Source organism: Trichosurus vulpecula, chromosome 7 (assembly GCF_011100635.1).
Source record: "Trichosurus vulpecula isolate mTriVul1 chromosome 7, mTriVul1.pri, whole genome shotgun sequence".
Taxonomy (NCBI): Eukaryota; Metazoa; Chordata; class Mammalia; order Diprotodontia; family Phalangeridae; genus Trichosurus; species Trichosurus vulpecula.
In genome coordinates, this window is record NC_050579.1 from 104,770,492 (window position 1) to 104,793,703 (window position 23,212).

Here is a 23,212-nt window from a genome sequence, read left to right on the forward strand (position 1 = left end):
CATTTTCTACGGGGCTGGAGAGACAGATACTGTTTTGTTATTGAGTTAGTGAAACAGTAACACTGTCCTTGATAGGACAGACAAGCCTTGGTGTCTCAGAGATTTTTTTTTAACCTTGTCAATGTACAGTATCTTACGTCTCAAAAGCAGGCTTTCAATCCCTCTGGAGGACTACAAGGGGAGCTCATAGGTGCATCAAAGGTATGGACAATGAATGGATAACTGAGTAAAGTTCTAGCAAGAATGAAGAAAGCCTTAACTGGTATGAGAAGACTGAAGGACTAATTCCAGATCTGGTTGTGAGCACAGATTCTGAGTTTACCCGAGCCTTTTCTCTGTCGCGAGTCTTTTTTTTTTTAAATAAATAAAATGAAAAGGATTGCTTTTTTTACAAATTTAGACTTTCTGTGGCTCCAAAACCAATGCAATTCGATCTACTGATTACAAATGGCTTACCTTCTTAATCAGCATTAAAATAAAATGAAAGGAAAACCTTTCATACAAACAAAACATCAATGCAGGCAAAAGCCTAGGTTGATTTTGGTCCATTCTTTTTGATTCACCAAGACCAGAACATAAGCTAGCATTGATTACCCAGTCCTGGCTAATTTTACTTCCTATCTGAGTATTATTTCCTGGTTAAGGAGGGAAAGGGGGAGAGAAAGCCCAACACTTGAAAAAAGCCTGCTTTCACTGAAGTTAGCCAGATTGCCCACTCAGAACCTATCAGTATTTGCCAGGCTCTCCATCTAAGAAGAAGGAGCAGGTTCAAGACCTGGCACTGTCTAGGCGAATGGCACTGCTCCCAGAACTCTCATGCCACTAAAAAGCAATTGTGGGATCGGGACCCTTCAGTATGTAGGACAAATGATCAAAATGAAAAGCACAATGTCTGTGAGTGGAACCAGAAACTTGAATCAAGTGGTAATCACTTCCTTAGTATAGACTAGATTTTTTTTTTTACCCATGTAACTTTGGTCCAGTATTTCATGCCTCAGCTAAGGTAATAGTACAGATTTTCATTTATCAGTTGATAAGTGAATGTGATTACCATGATAACCATTGAGAAATGTAGGCTACTAGCATTGGTGGTGAGGAGAAATGGAAAATTATTTTGTTTCCATTCTAAAATGGCTCAGGGAAGATGGGAAGGGATTGATATTGACCAGAAAGATATAAAACATGAAAAAAGATGTCAAGTTGGAGAGAACTAGATATACATTCTGCACGGCTTTATGAATGGGATCCATACCAGATACATAGGCTTTGGCAAACAAGGCAAAAAATTAATTGATTCAGGATTTAGGGAACCCAAAGCAAAATATTCATGAGGTGTTTATGGGGGTAAGATGCACGTATAACCAATAGGCTTTTTTATATTACACTTTATAACTAGTGGTTGATTTTCATGTTCTAGAGGCTGTCATTACTTCTAGTGCTGACATCCAAAGATCAGGATTTGGGAGGAGCCTGGACACTAATTTAGGCTGAGCTGTAGATTCCATCTGTGTGACCTAGGATGACTCTTTAGATATCAGCCAGCCTCAGCATTAAAAAAACAGATGCCGCTCTTAGCTAAGCTTTCTAAAATGAATAAATAAGAGGGAAGCATGGAATTAGACTCCATAGACAAAATGAAAAACACTCCTTTTAGCCTGGACCAATTTACTGCATTCCAGTGTTTTGGGCCCTGGTTCCTTCTAATGCCCTATTTCTAATCCAGCTATGCTTCTCATCCTGTCATTTTTGAGCAAGAGTGTTGCCACTCTCAGATATGTTCCTGTCTTTATGACTGAGAGCTAGCAATGGTCCATCATTCCTAATGGGATCATCAACTCTGCACTTTGCAAAAGTATATGTGATGTGTACCCATAAAAACATTTGTTGATGGTTGAAAAAGGCAGTAATCTTTCTGACAAAAAGGAATCTGTTTTCTTCGGCACTTCAATACCTATTTGACACCTTGGATCTGACCAGTACAACTTCAATTTCTTTGAGTCAATTCAGATAAGAAGTAGTTGGCTGCTTCTTTCAATTTTTACCACTTCCCCCTTCAAGTACATGTACTATGTCTGGTTGAAAAATGCAACAAAGACAGCTGGCATCCTGAAACTTTCCACTCTCTATTGCCCATCACCAACTCACCAGAATTAAGTAAGATAATGGACTTGAGGCACACAAACTCTTCCTGCTGGAGATTCATCACTCGAAAGCGAGAGGATGTAGCCAGTAACATGTCAAAGATCTCCACGATCCCTTCTACACATTTCCCCTGGTTCCTGTGAAAACAAAAATAGAGTTAATGGATGGGTCTATATTCACAGAAGTGAACTAAATTCAAATCTCTGATAGGAGTCTGTGGTCCATTTTTTCCCTTAATCTAGATCATTTGAGTAAAGGAAGGCAAAGCACCTACAAATCTTCTCATCCTAAAAAAACGATATTTTCAAATCTTAGAAAAAATGTAATAGAGAGGATAAAGGAGGTGAATTGCTGCACCCTGGTTTGAATTGGGGGGTCTTTCCTAAAAATGTAAGAGAGAATAATGGAGTTATAGAAAACAATCAGGTAAGAGTGTGTACAACTTGATATTACAAGTCACTGACCATTGGATATAGTTAACTAATGATCAGGCCTGCCACTTATGGCCTAGATAAAGAACATACTGGTCCCACTCTGTGTCAGCTCTGGGAGGAAAGTACAGAGCTTTGAAAAACTTGCTCATGACCATTTTCCTCATGCTGTTCTCAAAGTACAGGAGGAAAAAGAGATTTCTCTTTATACATTAGCAGTATTGTCTTATGATAGAGAATAATGCCACACAGTCTTAGAGGAAATGAGAACATTTTTTTTTCTTAAACTACAGTTTTGGAGGCCATTGAGTTCAATCCCTTCATTTTGTAGATGAGGAAACCAGAACCCAGAGATGTTAAGTGGCTTGCCTAGCATCATAAAACTAGTAAATATCTTGTCTAAGGTCACACAGAGAGTAAGTTGTAAGAACAGGCAAGCTGTGTGATAATGAGTAAGAAAAGTCATGTCAACAAACATTTATTAAGTGCCTACCATGTGTCGAGCATTGTACTGAGGGTTGGGGATTCAAAGAAAGGCAAAAAGACAGTCTGTCCTCTCAAGGAACATACAGTCTAATGGGGGAGACAACAAAAATATCTATGTGCTAAAAAAAGACAAATGGGATAAATTGATAAATTAGACAGATTTAGAATGAAGACATAAGCATTGAGGGGGATAAGGAGATGGGATTTTAGCTGGGTCCTAAAAGAAGTCAGAGAAGCCAGGAGATGGAGAGGAGAGGAGAGAGAATTCCAGGAATGAGGGACAGTCAGTGAAAAAGCCAAGGATGGAGAGAATGCAGTATGTCTTATACAAGGCACAGCAAGGAGGACAGTATTGCTGCATCATAGAGAGCATGAAGGATAATAAGGTGTAAGAAGACTGGGAAGGTAGGAAGAGGCCAAGTTAAGAAAGAATTTAAAAGCCAAACAGAAGATTTTATATTTGATCCTAGAGATAACAGGAAGTTACTGAAGTTTACTGAGATGGGCATTGGGGTGTGACAAACCTGTGATTTAGGAAGATTGATTTGACCTGAGTGGAAGATGGAGCAGAGAAAGCTGAGACTTGGGGAAGGGAGACCAACCAGAATGTGTGAGGTGATAAGGCTCAGCACCAGAGTGTTGGCAGTATCAGAGAAGGAAGGCAAGATATACACAAAACATGCTCTGAAGATAGAATTGACAGGACTTGGCAACAGATTGGATTGTGGAGAGAGGGCTGTGATAAAGAGGAAGTAATAGAAGATGACACAGAGGTTGCAAGCCTGTATGACTGGGAGGATATAGTGCCCTCAACAGTAATAGGGAAGTTAGAAAGAGGGGATGGCTTGAAGGGAAAAAGACTGAGGTCAGTTTTGGACATGCTGAGTTTGAGATGTCTTGGGGATGTATAGTTTGAGTTGTCCAATAGGTAACTGGAGATGCAAGGCTAGAGATGAGGGCTGCATAAGTGGATATGGGAATCATTAGCATAGAGATGATAATCCATGGGAGCTGGTAAAATTGTGTAGATTGATTGAATTAGATTAGAAAATGATTGAATTAGACTAGAAAGAAAAATGAAGAGGATCCAGGACAGAGCCTAGGGAGAGAGGGGTATGGCCTGGATGAAGATCCAACAAAGGAGAGTGTGAAAAAGCAGTGTCATGAAAACCTAGAGAGAAGAGTATCAAGAAGGGGGTGATCAACCGTGTCAATGGCCACAGAGAGATCTTGAAAGATGATGATTGAGAAGAGGTCATTAGATTTGAAGATTAGGAGATGAATGATAATTTTGGAGAGAGGATTTTCAATTGAACGACAAGATCAAAAGTGAGAATGCAGAGTTAAGAGAATAAGAAGAAAGGAAGTAGAGGCACTAATCGTAGATGACTTTCTCAAGGAGTTTAGCCACCAAATGGAGGAGAGACATGCGACATTAACTAGCAGAGATGGACAGATAAAGTGAGGGCTTTTTCAGGATGAGGGAGACATGGACGTGTTTTTAGTCAATAGCGAAATAACTAGTAGAAAGGGAAAAGTTGAAAAGTGGTGAGAAAATAGAGGTGATAGGGTGGGTAATCTTCTGGAGAAGAAAGGACAAAATGGGATCATTTGTGCAAGTAAAGGAATTTGCCTTGGCAACGAGGAGGGTGACCTTCTCATAAGGGAAAGGGATGAAGGAGGAAATAGAAGCAGAAGACATCTGAAAGATGTGTGAGGAGAAGAGGGAGCTCTTTGCGAATGGCCTCAATTTTTCAGTAAAATACAAAATGAGGTTCTTGCTGAGAGGCAGGGTTGAGAAAGCCATAGGAAGATTGAGGAGGGATGCAAAGATTTGTTAAGGTTGATGTGGTGAATGGGATAGTGAATTAATTAGGGAGGTGTAAAAGGATTGCCTCAGTTTCCCCAAGCACCTGAGATTATAAATTGCGGAATAGGTGTTGATCTGCATTGGTTAAAAACAATAACAAAAAAAAGTTTCCACCATGAGAATTTCCCTATGCCAATGAAATTACAGATTTGGTCCAAAAAAGAGAATCATATACAACCAAAAATTATACAAAACAGTGGGATATTGGCTTTCCTTAAACTACAGCTAATCAAAAATATCTATGGCTTAAGAAGAATTATGAAAAATCTGGCTTGCTTCTCATAGTCCATGTCTAGATGTCTTGAACCAGTGATCTCTGTGTGTCATGTGTATCAAACCAATTTTTACCTTTAATTTTTAAAGTTTAAATTTTGTAAGTACTATTTTTTTTTCTGGCAATTCAGTGCAGGTGTGGTTTCATGCCTGAAACTGACAGAAAAGTTTCTTAAGGGCATTTTGCCTTGGCTCTAAAGCTGAATGCATGCATTAAAGGGAGAGTTCTCTGAGGCACAGACAGGCTGAGTGATGTGAGAAAATATTCAATAGATGGTCACTCAGTAAAGCTGGTCACTCGGAATAGTGAGGTGGCCTTTTGTGTTGAGAGATCACACAACAAATTTAATTTTTTTAAAGTAGCAAATTTTCTTTCTAGTGAAAAAAAATAAACAAGGATGCAGAAAATGTTTGGAGAATGAAGCTTTAAAAATAACAACTCATAGCCAAAATAGAGAAATGTTCCTTTCTCAGTATAAAGTCTCTGTTTACTTAACAGACTGTACACCGGCAGGGGAGGAAGTTTAAGTGTAGGAGGAAACCATCATTCACCTGCTGTGAGCAAAAGTTCAGTTTAGAAACTGAGAAAGTAGTATCTTAATAACCAGCCTTTCTTCTGGTCCTTTCTGAATATTCTGTCATTTTCTCCATGAGAGGCTATTTGTTTCATTTTCTTCTACCAAGTTGGTTTTCCCAAATCTTCTTCCTTTTTGTTTTTCATGGGCTTTATTTCTAAGAAGGTTTGGCACACGTTAAGCACCCACAGTGTAAAGAAAGCTTTTGAAACACATGAAAAGGCAAGTAGTCTGTGCCCTGAGGGATGTTTCCATGTTAAAACCTCTGGGCTCTGGACTTTGGCCTCACCCCTTCTATTGTGTTCTATTGTGCCCAAGTATTTCAGTGAACCCAACAAAGACCTCTTAAACATCTGCCATGTGCTCTGGGTAGAGGCTGGGAATACAGAGGTAAAAAAAAAAATAACATAGTCCTTGCCTTTAGAGACTTTACAATCTAGTGGAATAGTGTGGGAGGTGGGAGTTGGTGGGGGAGGGGGGTTGGACAGGTACACATATGACTTCTATTTCAGTTAGAATTCCATAGGTGTTCAGAGAAGTCAAAAAAAGAGGAATGGGAGATAGAAAGGGTGGGGTCATTTCCATTTGGATACACACAGTATCAAGGATCCAGACCCAGAATGGAACTGAAACACCATACAGGCCAATCTCCTCATTTTACAGATGAGGAAATTAGGTCTGGAGAACAAAAATGACTTGCAAAAGGTCACACAAGCTGATCCCAGGGGAACCAGGACTTGAACTCAGGTTGTTCTCTGGTCCTTTCAATCTACCCTTGGTCACTCTTGGTCAACCTCCAGAAAATAAGCTGACAAATAGAAACGTATAGTATGGTCTTATATATCTGTATATTTGTGTATGGATAGATAGATAGATGTATATAGCTAAATGTGTGTGTGTTTGTATGTGTTTAATTGTAGCCTTCTCTAGGGCAGATTGGGAAGGGAGGGAGAAAAAAATTAAAAAGTGCACAGCAGAGAACAAAAGAAAACTTATAAAGAAAAAGCTGGGTAGCTTTGAAAACAATGTGTAGTATTTATTACATAGGTTTTCAAAAAAAAGTAAACAGTTTAAAATGGAAATGTACTGTTTTATATTGAATCTTCTCTTTATGTTCTGCTGTATATGTGGAAATTTTTTTTTTCTTTTCTCATTTTGCTTAAGTTCAAAATGAGTTAAAAATTTTTTTTAAAATGTGTATACTTGACCCCATGATCAATGGAGGAGAAAGCTATCCATGGATTCAGAAAATCTGTGGATCTTGAGAATAGCGTTCAGTGCCTCAGGGCCATGATTTGTTAAATTGTCACAATAGCTCGTTCAGCCCGCCAAGATGCCAAAAGGGAAGAAGGCCAAGGGGAAGAAGGTGGCTCCAGCCCCTGCTGTAGTAAAGAAGCAGGAGGCCAAGAAAGTGGTCAATCCTTTGTTTGAGAAGCGGCCCAAGAACTTTGGCATTGGTCAGGACATCCAGCCCAAAAGGGACCTTACTCGTTTTGTCAAATGGCCTCGGTACATCAGACTGCAGCGTCAAAGGTCTATCCTTTATAAGCGTTCGAAAGTTCCACCGGCAATTAACCAGTTCACCCAGGCTTTGGATCGTCAGACAGCTACTCAGCTGCTGAAACTGGCTCATAAGTATAGACCTGAGACAAAGCAAAATAAGAAGCAAAAGCTTCTGGCTCGGGCTGAACAAAAGGCTGCAGGCAAAGGAGATGTCCCCACTAAGAGACCACCTGTCCTGAGAGCAGGTGTTAACACTGTTACTACCCTGGTAGAAAACAAGAAAGCACAGTTGGTAGCGATTGCACATGACGTGGACCCCATTGAGCTAGTGGTCTTCCTACCTGCCTTGTGCCGAAAAATGGGGGTTCCTTATTGTATTATCAAAGGTAAAGCCAGACTGGGTCACTTAGTTCACAGAAATACCTGCACAAGCATTGCCTTCACACAGGTTAATCCTGAAGATAAGGGAGCCCTGGCTAAGCTGGTAGAAGCCATCAAAACCAATTACAATGACAGATATGATGAGATCCGTCGTCACTGGGGTGGCAATGTTCTGGGTCCAAAATCGGTGGCTCGTATTGCCAAGCTGGAAAAGGCAAAAGCTAAGGAACTTGCAACCAAATTGGGTTAAATGTATATTTGATTTTTCCCTACATAAAAATAAAAATTTAAACAAAAAAAAATTGTCACAATAGCTTAAAAGCAGCTATGTAGTGCGATGGGATGGGGTTCCAGGCCTGGAATCTGGAAGACCTGAGTTCAAACATGACCTCAAACACTTACCAGTTGTGTGACTGGTGGCAAGTCACTTAACTTCTGTTTGCCTCAGTTTACTCAAATGTAAAACGGATATAATAACAGCCCCTACTTTGCAGGGTTGTTGTGAAGGTCAAACGAGATAATTTAGCTTAGCACAGTGCGTGGCACATAAGTGCTATATGTTAGGTATTATTGGTGATAATAGTATATAAAGCATTTGCTCTCTACTTCTTAAAATTAGACCCACTACATCACTGGGCAAAGTTCAAAGTGAGTAAAAGACACAACCAGCCAAGTCCTTGTCTTCTCTCCAAGGTTTTTTCCCCTCTCTAAAAGGGATTTACTCTAAAGATCCAAAGCCATGTTAGCGTTCAACCACTGGTGGCTTGGCTGAGTCAAGTGGTTCTACTGCATAGTGCCTGCAGGCCCCTTCTCCACCATATCTGGGGATGCTTGACCCGCGAAATGATGAAACTGATAGTCCAGATGGCGTGAGGTTGATACACTTAACCTAAGTCTCGTAGAGTGCCATGCACCTTTGGAAGGCTCAATAAATACTTACCTGTTTGATACAGCAAAACTGCCTACCTCTACTAAGGTGCCCAGAAAATACATGTTACAGCAGCCAGAACTTCTTCTTTTTTTTTTTTTTTGGAAATGCACTGATTTAATAACTAACCTCAATTCCAAGACTCAAATAAGATTTAAGTATTTAGCAGGGCATTAGATAAAATCATTTAATCAAGAGCTTTGGAAAGGAGGCGATTACCGGGGAACTTGAGATAACAATACTATAATAAGACTAGATTTGTCTCAACTTAGGAGGTGCTTCTGAGGCTGTGAAACACATGGGGACCAGAAAAACAAGATTTATTTTTAAAGGAAACACAGTTTCACTCATAGATCAGAAGAACAGAGGTTTACCAAGCAGCCCCAGCCTCTAACTCCTACTGTGAGACGTGACAGTCTGGAATGATTAACTCGTCCAAGTATTTTATCAGTCTGGTTTTCAGAGACACTCAAAATCCCCTTGTGGGGGAATCTTGTTCTGCTACTTATCCTCTCAAATGTAGTTGATTTGTTCTTAAGTGAAGGTAGAACACCCAAAGAACAGAATTTGAAGGATCATTCGCTCTCGGCACGTACTAAAAGTTTCTCCTCTACAGAGAGCAAGTCAGTGTGTCTGTTTCTCAGAAGCACTCAGGTACCTATTACTCTGTATGGGATATCAAGAGCTCCAGAAAGGGGTTGCAGATGACACCTGTACTTATGCCTCTTGGAAGATGCATCTTATAAAAAGATAAATAAGGACATTAGACATCAATTCTTTGTATAAAAGGAATTTAGTAAACAGGAGGACAAGAAAAAACTGAGAAGCTACCAAAGGGAGTATAGACAATTTATATAATCTGAATAGAGAAAAATGTTGCAAATATTTGTAGCTATGGTGCTATATAAAATCTTCACATTTTCAGAACCACTAGCTTTTTGGAGCAAACCCTTCTCACCCCTTTCTCTATTCTTACTCTTCCCCGTCACTACCATTAATGTATGCTGGGATCATAAATCGTTGCATAATTAAAAGAATCAAGCATATAGTTTGCTGAAATATGACATTAACTATGTGACTTTGAGCAAATTAGTTAACCTCTCTAGGCTTTACTTTCTCTTGCTCCAAAATGAGGTTATGGATGAGATGATCGCTATGTTCAGATCCAGTTCTAGTGACTTATACTTCTATTCAGACAAAGAAGCATGGAAAAAAGGATAGCATGACAGAATAAATCATAGGGTCATATATTTATACCTTAGAGATCATCAAGTCCAACCCCTTATTTTACAGATGAGGAAAAAAGACATAGAGAGTTAAACTCAGAGTCACTCAGCTGAGGCACAGTCTCAATCCAGCTCTTCCTGAATCCAAGTCCAATACCCTATTTTTTTATACTAGTCTGTAAATTCTCCATGATTTAACTAAAATGAGAGTAACTCTTATAATACAATGTATTTTTACAGGTTGCCAAGTTTAAATAGCTATAGCTTAAACCTAGTCTCAATTTTATCAGTATGAGTAAGTACCTCTATCATAATCCCTTCACCCATTTGTAACCAATTTCAGGCCTCCTTGCGGTTAAGTGATTGGCCCACAGTAAGTGCTTATTAAATGCTCGTTGACTTGACTTGTTTAAAAAAAAAAGTATGATCCAAAGCCAGTGTTTTGTTGACAAACTTCTCAAAACTTAGCCAGTCTCACCTCAGGCAGCAGACAAATGGTCATCCCATACCCCAGGCCTTTCCAAAATGGCGAAATCTACCAGAAATCTACCACTCTTCTGTCATAGCCATGGAGAACCCAGAGTCACTTACAAGAGAGGAGCTATTTGTGGAGGACTATAGAGGAGAAGATAAGTGATCAGGAGCTATTTGTATAACCCTTTTTTCCTACTCTGGTCTCTATGGCTTTAGTGGGTAGTTAGAGGAAGAGATATGTCATAACATGAATAGGGGCTTCTGCTGCCTTGACCACTTCACTATCCTCAATGCAGTCAAGCAGCCAGTGTAGCTGAAGTCTTTCTGGAATTATGCCAGGGAGTAACCATTCATTCTTTGGGTCAGTTAGTGAGCTGGCTCATCAGTAAGTTTTTATCGAGTGCCGCACCCTGAAATCTCAGACTTATTTGTTCTTAGCACCCATAAAAAGTTTATCCTCTAGAGAGAGCAAGTCAGTTTGTAAATTTTTTAGAATTACTCAGCTCCTCATTTTATTCTGTAGGAGCTATCAAAAGCCCTAAGAAAGATTTGAAGATCTCACTTCTTACACAACTTGGAAAATGCATCTTAATGTAAAAAATGACCAATTGAGAAATCTAAGGTCTTGCCTGACAGAAGTAGGTGAGAGGACTGTGCTTGCAGGTGTTTCTGGCAGTGTGGTATAGTAGAAAAACTATAGGTCTTAGAAACAGAAGATTTGGGCTCTATCATTATCTCCAACACGTAGTAAATTTCCTTATATGGTTAAGTCACAATTCCTCTCAGCCTCCATTTCCACATCTATAAAATGACTCTAATAACATTTGTACTTCCTCCAAGTGAAGATTGTTGTAAGGAAAACAATCTATAAACTTCAAAGGATTAAGTCCAGTTTCTTTCCTTTTCTTCTCTTTTCTTTTTTTCTAGGACAGAGGAAACCTGATGATGTTTTCAGGGAGAAGTCAGTGCAGAAAAAGAGAAAGTGAACATGAGGGGAAGAACGAGAAGAAGAGGACAATGGAAGAAGTAGCCTCTGACGGAGGCAAAAGGGGAGAAGACCAAAAACACAAGTAGAAATTAGCTTTAGAAAAGGGGGAGGAAACTACTTCCTTTGGTACACAAAGAAATTAAGAGAGAATGGGTAAAAGCCTGATGATTTAGAAGAGCTGTGGGTGTCTTGATGTATGCAGTTGTTTTGAGATGAGATCATCTGACAAGGAAGGTGAGTATGTGAGTATCAGTTTGGGGAGTTTAGAAAAAGCTATGAACAAACACTATATGAAAATCAACAGGGAGTTAATCTCTATAGATTAATAATTAATAACAGAGTATAATAATATAGATTAATAAAAAATAAATTACCAAATTGTGATGCAGCAGGTAGGACCAAATTTAAGTCAGATAATATGAAATGGTAGTAGATCGCATGGCAGTGTTGACTTCTCTAGTAGTAAAGGGTCTTCTGGGAAGAGGAGTAGAACAAGTATAGAGATGGGATTGACATAGTAAATATGTTGAAAGGGCAAGGGGAGGAGGGAATGTAGTATAGAGTCACATGGAAGTAACTGGCCACGGGGTCCAGATTGGGTAAGTTAGAGACTGAAGTCAGAAGATTTCAGGAGAATTGGGAGAATAGAGAAGGATGAGGGGCCTTATGGTCCTAATGAGGATGAAGAGTAAGTGGAGTAGATGCAAAAGAGTAGGATAAGTGAGAAATAAGACTTGTCAGAATGAGGAGCTTGGAATTCTAAATCAAGTAGTACATAATCCTGGGTCCGAGCTGTAGCTTTATTATTCAAGAGATTATTAGTGAACACAGGAAAAAGAAGTGATGTTCATATTGAAGCATCACGGCATAACATAAGCAGGGACAATTCAAGGCGCACCAACCTCTTCTAGCCAGGTTTTTAGATCAGGGCGATGGTGTAGGTAAAATTTGTCTAGATTTTAACGAAACTTTTGAAGAGTCTCTCTTGCTATCACTGTGAATTAGATGCAGATGTGGCCCAAAAGAATTAGATGAATTTGGAACTGTGGAATGATGAGACCCAAAGAGGCCTATTACCATCAAGCTGGATGAAGATCTCTAGTCTACTCCCCCAGACATCTGTTTTCAGCCTTGTGTTATTGAATATTTTTAACCAATCATTTAAGTGAACGTATAGATGAAAAGCTTATGAAATTTTCAAATGACAAGTTGGAAAAAACAGCCAACACATTGGATAACAAATGTCAGGATCCTAAAGCACAGGCCAAACCGTAGTTCCAAATGCAATAAAATGAAATATAATGGGAAGATATGAAAAGTCTTACACTTGAGTTCCAAAACAACAACAACAAAAACAACAGCTCAGACTCAGAGATTTAAAGCTTTTTAATGGTCATTGAGTGCCAACTCTCATTTTGCTGATGAGGAAATTGAGGCACAATGAGGTTAAATGACTTGTCCAACATCACACAGGCAGTAAATGAAAGAGCTCGGGTACAAAGCCAATTCCTCTAATTTTAAAGCTCATGCCTTTTCCACTGGATCACACTACCATTCCTTCACAAGTACAATATGGAGCTATGTGACTGGGAGACACTTCTAAGAAAAAATCTATGGGTTTCAATTAACTGAAATTTCAATATTATTCAACTATGTAATCTGGTAGTTGATGAAGCTAATATGACTTCAGGCTGAACTGAAAGAGGCATAGTGAAGGAAGTGATAGTACCTGCAATAGAAACTGTGATCTGCCCTAGTGTGACTTCATCTGGAGAACAGTAGTTCGTGATCAAGTCCAATGAAAAGTTAATAACTAGGTCAGTTGCTTAGATAAATAAATGAAATTGGGTACATTGGGTTCTTCCTATTCAAATTGAATTTTAAAAGCCCTTTCCTCCAGGAAATTACTCTAAATGACACCCTAATATTGTCAGGAGTTTTGAAGTTTGAGAGAGATATTGTTGAATGAAACAACCATGAACTTGATGCTAGAGGATTTCCCAGAAGGATGCAATCCAACAATGGAAGCTATTTTCCTTCACTTCCCAACCTTCTCCCATACTGCTATGTCTTGCTTGTTTGTAACAAACCCCCAGTGAGAAGGAGGCCTGTGTAACTTCAAGCTTTACATATGGGGGGAACATGATATTCAGTGAGCATAAGACAAGTGAGGTGGTCAAAAGAAAACAAAGTAATCAGTAATATTGCCCTCCCAATTCAATAAACCTATTAGCAGTATTGAGGTAGAGAAATAGAAGACAAGATGGAAGAAATTACCCCAAAATGAAAGATTTTAAGAAAATGCCAGGAGTTTATAGTATATTCTGAGAATATTTATTCTCAGAAAAAAAAAGAATTAAAAAATCAAGTTGTATGATTGATTTAGAAGGAAGAAATGCAGTCAAGTAGAAATGACTTTTGGTCCATTACCCAGAGGAGATTGGCAGTGATAATGAAATCAGTGCTATCTGTACTAAGAGTTTGGGTAGTGAATACACTGAGCAATTTAAGCAGTATTTCAGAAATGTAAAATTCTCAGAAGGCCTATTCCAAGTCAAGGAGACCTTATTGAAGAGCTTGGGTAGAATACGCTTATGGGATTAAATGTTTCCTTCTTATCTTGGTTTGGCAACATCATGGAATGTAATGAGGAATGAAGTCTCCTTTCAAATTGATTTTTTTATATAAGAAACAATGCAAATGATGTCCAGCTTGAGGGTCTTCTCTGAATGAAAGAATGTATGTTTCCTGAGCAGTGAGAAAAGAACCCTTCCTATGAGCAATTCCTCACGTTGTATGACCCTGGGCACATAATTGGATTATAGAACTTAAAATTAGATGAGATTTTACAAGTGATCTAGGTCTACCCCTTCTGATAAAGAGTCTGAGACCCAGAGAAGGAAAGTAGCTAGCCCACCACGGTCATCCAGCTAATAACAGTATCAAGCACTTTGTCTCTTTCCATTGCGCTATACTGCCCTCCAACTGCCACCCCCATGTCAAGAATGTGTTCCTTTCTCATCTCTCTGCCCCCTGGCTTCTCTGGCTTTCTTTAAGTCTTGGTCCAAAGCTCATTTTCTGCAAGAAGTCTTTCCTGATCCATCTTAATTGTAGAGATTCAGTGGGTATATAGGTGCATATGTGTATGTTTACACATACATGTATTGTATATGTGTACATGTATGCATACAAATATAGATTGTACATGCATGTGTTGTGGATATGTGTGTCTGTGTATTTGGATGTATACATGTTTACATGCATGCACACGTAAGTATACATATGCATGTATGTTACATGATTGTTTGCATTTTATCTCCCTGATTAGACTATGAGCTTCTTTAAAGCAGGGGCTGGTTGTTTGGTTTTTTCCCTTTGCTTTGCTTCATTAGTACTTATCAGAACTGAGGCCTAACCATTGACTTAAACTCTGCATTCCTTATCTATAAAATGAGGGTCATATCAGCCCTATCTACCTCTCTGGGTGGGTGGGCTCAAATGAGATGCTGCATATGAAATAATTCCGATGTTCTGAGGATCAAATGACATGACAGGCATGAAAGCACTTTATAAACTGGAAAGTGTTTTACAAATAGAATATATCACTATCACTAAGAGAAAAATCCTTCGGCTTCAGGGACCTCCTCAGCTTAGAAATGTGTTGAGGCTCCTGCACATCAGTTTCCAGGGTATTTTTATGTCTGTTCCTGCTCTAATCCCATTCTAGGCCAGGAACCCCTCCTCTCCAAAGGTACACCACTCATTTCAAAGACACCTTTCTATTCCTCTCCCACTGAACTGCAAAGTCACAGCCATGACATAGTCCTCTGCCTCTCAGGGGTTGCCATGAGCCTTCTTTCTAGCATATGAGTTATGAAGAAGGATTTATGGATAAATCTATTACTAATTCCAGAAGGATTTGGGGCCTTATGTGTTTCCACTAGTACAGATGGTTGTAGCAAGAATTACACAGGGAACATTGCTTTGACCTTGCCTGAAAGAAATTCTGGTTTTTGGTTCCAAACACAGGGTCACATGCTGTTAGATTGCCTTTATTAGGTTATAGATCAGATTACAAACCACTGGGAAAAGAGGAGCCACAGACTAGGGAATCCTTGCTGCCTATTTTTCTCACATCAGGAGAGTAATGGTCAAAAGATATGGCTAGCTAAGGAATGTTTTCAAATAGAGGGTGTATATCTTAACCCATGTTCTTGTCCTGTACTTTTCTTGGCTAGTGTCAAGAAAAAAGTTTAGAGTTCAATGCCATAGCAGCTTCTCTCAGAATGTACAAAACACAAACTTTTCCTGAGTTAGAATCCTTTCCCAGAGATAGAGGAAATTCTGCATTGCCACAAAGAATTTACTTTTTTGTTCAATTTATATGACTAAAATTTCAGAGTAGAGCCCACCTTTCTATAATTCCCAGGGAGAAAAATGGACTAATGGCTGCGTAGGAAATTGCCTACTGAATGCTAAACCATCCAAATGCATAGTAGAAAAAAAATCAGCCGGTCATCCAGATGTTTCAAAGTATCTTGATGCTGGGCTAGACTAGGTAGGTGAAAGGAGGACAATGAATGAATCTTACTTTTCATCTAGATATTTTGTCATTGCAAAGACATAGCTATAGCTTAGTCTTTCCTCCATTGAAAACTTAAGCGATTTCTTCCTCTTTTGAAAATAAAGTAAATTTTTAAAGGAAATTACTCTATATAAATAAAAAAATCCAAAAAGAACACAATAATCGTCTATGAAGCTATTATATCCATCTTTCATAAACCACCTAATAACAAAAAGTTAATTAAACCTCCAGGAGAAAATAGTATTAGCTATTATCAAGGGTGATAGACTCCCAGATGAAATAAAAAGGAAATAAAATTCCTATATTTATTTTTTTAATAATTCTAGATACCAAAATGTATCTTACGTACAAAATCACAGTGAGCGAAAAATACACAGAAACGATAAGACAGCATGTAAGACAGAGGCAGAGACAAAGATAACATGCAAAATCACATGGGAGGATGAAAAGAAAGACAGAGAAAGGGGGAGACTAGGGGCATAAGGAAAAGAGGGAGAGAGGAAAGTGGAAGAACGAAAAGGAACAGGACAGGAGAGAGGAGTAAGAAAGGGAAGAGGAAGGAGATGGAAAAGGAGAGAGAGGACAAGGGAAAGGGGAGAGGGAAAGGAAAAGAAACAGGAGAGGGAGAGGGAAAGTGAGAAAATACTCTTAAAATGTAGCAACAGTGGCTTTAGAAATGGATAAAGAGAAATAAAGGGTTTGTTTCTTCCTTTTAAATGAATAATATTCAAGGTTCTCTAAGGGTAAGGCCAACATATGCTATTTTAACCCTTTACTTTGCAACATCTGAATATTAGCAAACCTAGAAATCTCATGTTTTCTTTTTTTTTAAGAGAAATTCCAGTTGTCCATGAGGCAATTAGAATCATATGATCTTTTTAAAAAAATTTTATTAAAGGAGTGTAAAATTATTTAGCTCCTAGGTAATAAATATATGTTTCTCTTTATTGGGATGATTGATTACTATGCTTGGAAAAGCCTTTTAGGCTTTGAAACCCAATAGGGAATACCAGCTGACACAAGTCCTGTGCCAAGCCATCAAGTAACTCAAGATAGCAAACTGGAAATGGAGCTAGCATGAGCACAACCTTCCTCCTGTATCCCAGGAGCACTTTCCTTTTTATCAGGCTGGAATAAGATCCACTGGACATGCCATTTTTCATGCTTGGCTAGTTTTTAAGCTATTCTATGAGAAATGACTCAAACAAAGGTAACTATAATTCTTAGCTTGAATTATGGGACAATCTAGTGGAGTTTTTTTTTTTCCTTCTGAATTTATCATCTTTTACTATCATTTCCATTCCTTTCTCCATAATTCTTATTTTACCATCTTTCTTCTCTTTTCCGGGAAAGGTGTCCTTTCTTGGTATTTACTTTTTTTTTAACTACATTATTTCTTACTGTAACTCAATTCAGTCCAACTAGGGAAATATTTTTAAAGTGCCTGATCCGCGAAAAGATCTCAGAAAAATAGTCCCTGTCCTCAAAGAGCTTATGTTCCCCCAGAGGGATTTTTTTTTAAAAGGTGCAGAGTTGGGTAAAATCATGGAATAGAGTGAAAGGGGGAACAGAGAGATCAGACAAAGAAAACTTGAGGCAGGAGAAAGCACAAACACCTGGGGTGGGGAAGGGAATCAAGGAAAACTTTAGGAGGAGAAAGCATCTGAGCTGACACTTTCAAGTTGATGAATGACCCTAAAAAGGTAAAGGTGAAGACAGTACAGGGGAAAGTTTGCACAGTGGAAGGAGATTGAATATCAAATTTTGAGGTCAGCTAGTAGAACAGCTTATCTGAACACAAAGTCAATCAATCAATAAACATTTAAGTACCTACAATGTGTCAGGCAGTTTGTTAAACACTGGGTATACAAAAGGAGATGAAAGACAATCTATGCCCTCAAGGAGTCTAATGCATATGAAAATAAAATTATGTATTAAAAGATGGGAAAGGTAGGTTGAAGCTGAATTGTGGATGGCCTTACAATGTCATACTGAGGAGATGACATTTTACCCTAGAAGTAATAGGGAGCCTACGAAGTTTTTTGAACTGGAGAATGAGACAGTCATACCCATAAACCAGAACCCGCAATTGCCACTTTCAGGTTCACTCCCTACCATAATTACTCAGTAACCTCTCCCTCCTTTAAGGTCCATACAATCCACATCTTCTACTCAGTCAAAATTTTGGTAGTGTACAGATTTCTAGGACACTCTCCTTTTCTCAATGAGTTTAGTACCTGACTCACAGTCTTTCTTCCCCAACTTTCCCCATCATAGTAGAGGACTTCAACATACATATAGACCCCTCAAACATACTAACTACTCAGTTCCTCAACCTACGCACTTCCCATGATCTACTCCTCCACCCTAGATTAATGACACATAAAGATAGTCTAACCTATGATCTTAACATCACCCACAAATGCACCACCTCCATGTTCAAGCACTCTGAATTCCCCTTATCTGACCATAATCTATTGGCTTTCCATCTCTCCCTCTGCCTTCTCATACCAAACCTCCAATCCCTTGACCTCTCAGTTCTCTCCCAGGCCATTTTCCTTGCATTAGTTACTATCTCTTCTTTTCTTCATCTTGACCCCTTGGTGAGCCAGTTCAACTGTACATTGTTCTTTTCTTTCAAGTCCCTGCCCCACTTATGTTATCACTGATTATGCCTTTCTAAATCTTAGCCTTGGCTCACTCCCGCCATCTACTACTCATGCTCCTGTACACTTGCTTCTGAGTGAAGGTAGAAAAAAGTCACTACAAATTTATGTTACACAACCTGAACTGGGATGGATGGAGAAAAGGAGAGAGGAAGGAAAGAAAGGAAGAAGAAAAAGAAAGGAAGGAAGAAACAAGCATTTATTAAGCTCCTGTGATATGCCAGGAACTATCTAAGTGCTTTACAAATATCCCATTTAAACCTCACAATAATCCTGGAAAGTTGATGCTATTATTATCCCCATTTTACAGTTGAGGAAACTGAGTCAGATAGAGGTTATATGACTTGCCTAAGGTCATACATTCAGCTCAGGCCAGATTTGAATTCAGGTCTTCCTGACTCCAGGCCCAGCACTATCTACTGTGCCACCTAGATTCTTCTGAACCTACTTGTTCTTGTGCTCTTCTGACATAACCTTAGCTAAAATAGGGTCACCTCTACAGAATGATGAGTTAGTATCATGATAGAGAGCCAGTCTCAAATCCAGGAAGACCTCGTTTGCTCATTTGCTGGGAGGGAGAAAGAAAGCAATTAAAAAGGGAAGGAACAAATACTCAATAGACTTGGAACTGATGACATGTTAAGAGAGGCATTAAATTGTAAATGCAGTAAAGTGCCTTAGAAATTATTTAATCCCTTATTCTTTATTTTAAAGATGAGAAACTAAGGATTGGAGAGGCAAGATGGCTTTCTCATGTCCCCACAGCTAGGAAGTATGACCCAAATCTTTGGATTCTCTTTCCAGTGTCTACATAGCATCTGCAGAAAGGAAGCAAAACAACTCAACTTCTGTGTGGCTCCTATGTTCTATCAAGGACAATGATTTTCCAACTGTGAAGGTTAGAATAATATTTATTAAGAGGAAATTGACATCAAAGATAGATGAGGAGATAATAAGAAAGCCCTGGGCTGCTTTAAAGTAGTTCAAGTCTCAAGGCTTTGGTTTATGACAACCTAGGGTATTTCAAAAATTTGCAAACAGGATCACAAATGCTTTGAGATACCATCAAAGAGTGGGAAAAACCAGAAGATTGGAGATGAGTAAAATGTTATAATTTTCAAAAAAAGGAAAAAGGTAGATTCCAAAATCAGCATGATGGTGAGTCTGACAATGGCCCCCATCAAAATTTTATGGATTTTTAAATCAATGGCTTGTAAACATGTTAAAAAGAACATGATTATTAGGATCCAGTAAAGGTACAGTGACAGTAAGTTATGGCAAATCAATTTCATTTCTTTTTACTAGTAAGTTCACGAGACTGTATATCACAGGGATGCAAAGGATGTGAGTGTCTTTATTTCAGGATAGTATCTGAATCATAGAATCATAGAATTTTAGAGATAGAAGAAAACTCAAACATCCTATAATTTTACATATGAGAAAACTAATAGGAAGCCTGCACATTTTGTGTTAAGAGATTTCTGTTCATGATTCTTTTAAATCACCCCTGACAATGCAAAAAATTCTTTGAGGTGCCACAAAGTCGCAATCTCTTTTTATTATCATCCCTTCTGTGGGAAGATCTACAGTTGCTTGTTAGCCTATTTTTTTTTTAATCACAAGTTAAAAGCTTAAAAAACTGAGGGGTTTGGGGGGGGGAGGGGGGAAGAATTGCACAATGAGGAACTCAAGATGAACAGTGAAGTCGGCTGTGTAGAATGGATTCTAAGGATTCTGGCCTAGAGGAGAGAATTTTTAGCTTGTGATCAGGGCATCTAGGCTTTCTACTAGTGTACTGTATTTTTTATTCTGGTTGCAGCCCTTGAATAATTACTTTATTTTAATGAGGCCCCAAGATAACCTAAAGTTAGACAGCCCTGCTCTAGACAAATAAATGAATATTCATGAAGGGGGAATGGTCATAAGGGAAGATTTGGGTCTTGAATGGAAGAGGGACTTTAACTGAAAGAAAATAAGAGAGAAGGATCTAGACATGAGGTGTAATATGGGGAAAGGTATAGCAGAGAGGGAATGTGAAAATGGAGGAAGAATAGTTCGCTTTGGCAGCAGCATAGAATATGTGAAGGCAAATTGTAACTTCACTGAAAAGGCAAGGTAGACACTGATTGTGGAAGAGTTTGAAAGCCAGAGTCAGGAACATGTACTTTAGTTAATAAACAAACAAACAATGAATGAATGAACGAATATATAAATAAATAAATTAAGGAGGTGGGGAGAATGCGCATCATCAATAAGACAAGTGAAGGCATGAAGGACGAAAGCAAACACAAAACAACAAAGTGACATCAAGACAATATGAAAGTAGGTGCATATTAACTAGTCTGCATCCAACAGACGGAACATATCCCACAGATTGATTGAAAGTTCCGTGAGATACGTTCCATCTATAATACTGCTTTAAAACACCAAAGAAAATTAATGTCAATGAGATTGTTTATTAGTGATGGAATTAAAAAATCTAATATGCATTCCATGCAAATTATTATTTTATTTTTCACTCATGAAAATTAAAACCCACAGGTGGGCCAAATGAAATCACGCTGTGGGCTGCATTTTGGACAGTCCTGATCTAGAGCTACAAGGGACTTCGAAGGCTATTGTGGTTCAGAGAGGTTGTGACTTACCTAAGGTTACACAGGTAATAAACATCACCAGCAGATTTTGAAGCCCATTGGCCTGACTCCGGAGCCATTGAACTCTCCACAATACCAAGCTACCTGACCTTTCCCTCCTCAAATGTCTACAGCACAAGGCCTGAACCTTTCATTTGCATTCATGACACTCTCCTTTTTTACCAAAGTTGCTGTATTTGCATATGTGTCTTTTCCTTGCTATTAGGTTATAAGCTCCTTAAAAACTGGGTAGTGTCTTGTCTATCTCCAGTACCTAGCACAGTGCTTTCCAAACAGTTATTGCACAATAAATGTCTGATGAATTGAATTGATTTGCATTGTGGCTTTTACATCATTCTGGGCATGAAGAATCATTCATTGTTTCTTGCCTTTGATTCTGCTCTGTAAAATGCTTGTAAATCATGATATTTTCTATTCCCTTACCTCACCTGGATACTAAGAAGATTAACAACAATGCTGACTGATGGCAAAGAGCATTAAGAGCCCTGGAAAAATCCTGAGATACAAATCAAACATGTTTAAAACCAAAGTTTCTGGCTTCTTTTCTTATTCTTTTCCCTCAGTAAAGGGCTTCTGATAAGGTTGTGAGAATTCTGGGATCTCAGCATTGGAATGCTCCTCAAGGGTTATTGTATCAAACTGATACTTAATCAGGAATCCCTGGTAAGCTTATCCCACCTATACTTGAAGATATCCAGTGAAGGGACACTCCCTGTTGTCATTACCTCCCATAAAGACATTTCTCTGTTTTATCAAAGTATTGAGAGAAGTTACAAAGGGTTGAAGAAGGCTTCCCAGCACACTTAAGAGAATTTAATTTATGTCCAAGATGTCTCAGAAATCTCTCAGGAATCATTGTACTGCATGAGATCAGGGAAACCTTTCTATTGTTGAGATTAGTAACAAAATTCAACTTGGGCCCTGGGCCTGGGCCTGGCCCTGGGCCATAATGCCTGCCAATAAGCTTTTTGAGGGTATCCTACACTCATTTCTAATTTCATATTCCCCCAGCTATCCTATGAGGATAAAAACACTCAAATGCCTGGCTGACATCAGAGTCTTCTCTCTTACCTTTTGTTAGCCCAGACCAGTGGAGAGAAGTTGGTTGCTAATGGCAATAGCATTGAGAATAAAGTGAGGCCTACCATCTGAGGTCTGAGGGAGAACATGGAAATTTCTGAAATTAAAAACGAAAGTGAAAATGGTGAAGGAACCATGTTCATCTAAACTTCTTACAGAGATAAGAAATAGTGCCTGAAATATATACTGGGTTGGACATGTGGGAGGTTATTTACGAATCAGATTCATAAGGATCCTCAGAGGTCATCTTTAACTCAGCCAACTCATATTATATATGAGGAAAGTGAGGTCCAGAAAGCCCAAGTGAACTGCTTGGTGTTATAGAGGCAGCATAAGGCAGAACTGAAATCCAAGCATTCTTGATGGGGTACAGTGTCTGGGAACCCCATTGAACCCACCTTGAAACTTTCCACTTGATGAAGCATTTGCCTGAGGCCATAGGCCTTCCATTATCACTAGGCCTAAATCTCTAGGTTACTCTTAACCTAGCCTAGCCCTCCATTGTCTGGTTACTTCCCAAATCTGTTACCCTAGCCCTCCATTGTCTAGCATCTCCTGATAGCCTTAAGCTATTTCCTACCTTAATCCCATCCCTGGAGACTGACCTCTAGTCACCCCAGTCCCATCAAGATCCTCCTTAGACTCCTCTTCAAGAAGACCCTCCTCCCATTCCCCCAGAACCACCTCTAGAACTCTCTCACAGTCTTTCTGTATATAAGATCCATCTTGCCTCCGTGAAGGTGCTTAGATTCAGTCTAGCTCAGTAGATTGAATCTGGCCCACTTGTGCAAACGAGCATCACAAATAGTGAGATTTCTTAAGATTCTACCCAATATGGCAAATCTTTAATAAACTTTTGTTTTGCTTTGCCTGAGAAGGCTTGAGCCGAATTCATTCGAGCAGGACCTGGCATATTGATATTTTGGGGTTCCGAGCACCCCTAAAACTCA

General features: G+C 38.9%; 2 protein-coding genes across 3 annotated transcripts in view; one reads left to right on the forward strand and one right to left on the reverse strand.

The window, feature by feature from the left end:
* The window catches only part of ESR1 (estrogen receptor 1), a 454,084-nt gene that overhangs the window by 39,314 nt on the left and 391,558 nt on the right, over positions 1 to 23,212 (reverse strand). For both annotated transcript variants that reach the window (XM_036767141.1, XM_036767140.1), the window contains one exon: positions 2,146 to 2,279. In XM_036767141.1, the coding sequence (XP_036623036.1) occupies positions 2,146 to 2,279 (134 nt within the window). The remainder of the gene's footprint in view (positions 1 to 2,145; positions 2,280 to 23,212) is intronic.
* Positions 7,099 to 7,958, forward strand: LOC118856707 (60S ribosomal protein L7a-like). The gene has a single exon (XM_036767143.1). The coding sequence runs from the start codon at positions 7,111 to 7,113 to the stop codon at positions 7,909 to 7,911; it is 801 nt and encodes a 266-aa protein (XP_036623038.1). The 5' UTR covers positions 7,099 to 7,110; the 3' UTR covers positions 7,912 to 7,958.

Coding starts and splice junctions, on each gene's coding strand:
- LOC118856707 (XM_036767143.1), top strand. CDS start 7,111: ATGCCAAAAGGGAAGAAGGCCAAGGGGAAGAAGGTGGCTCCAGCCCCT.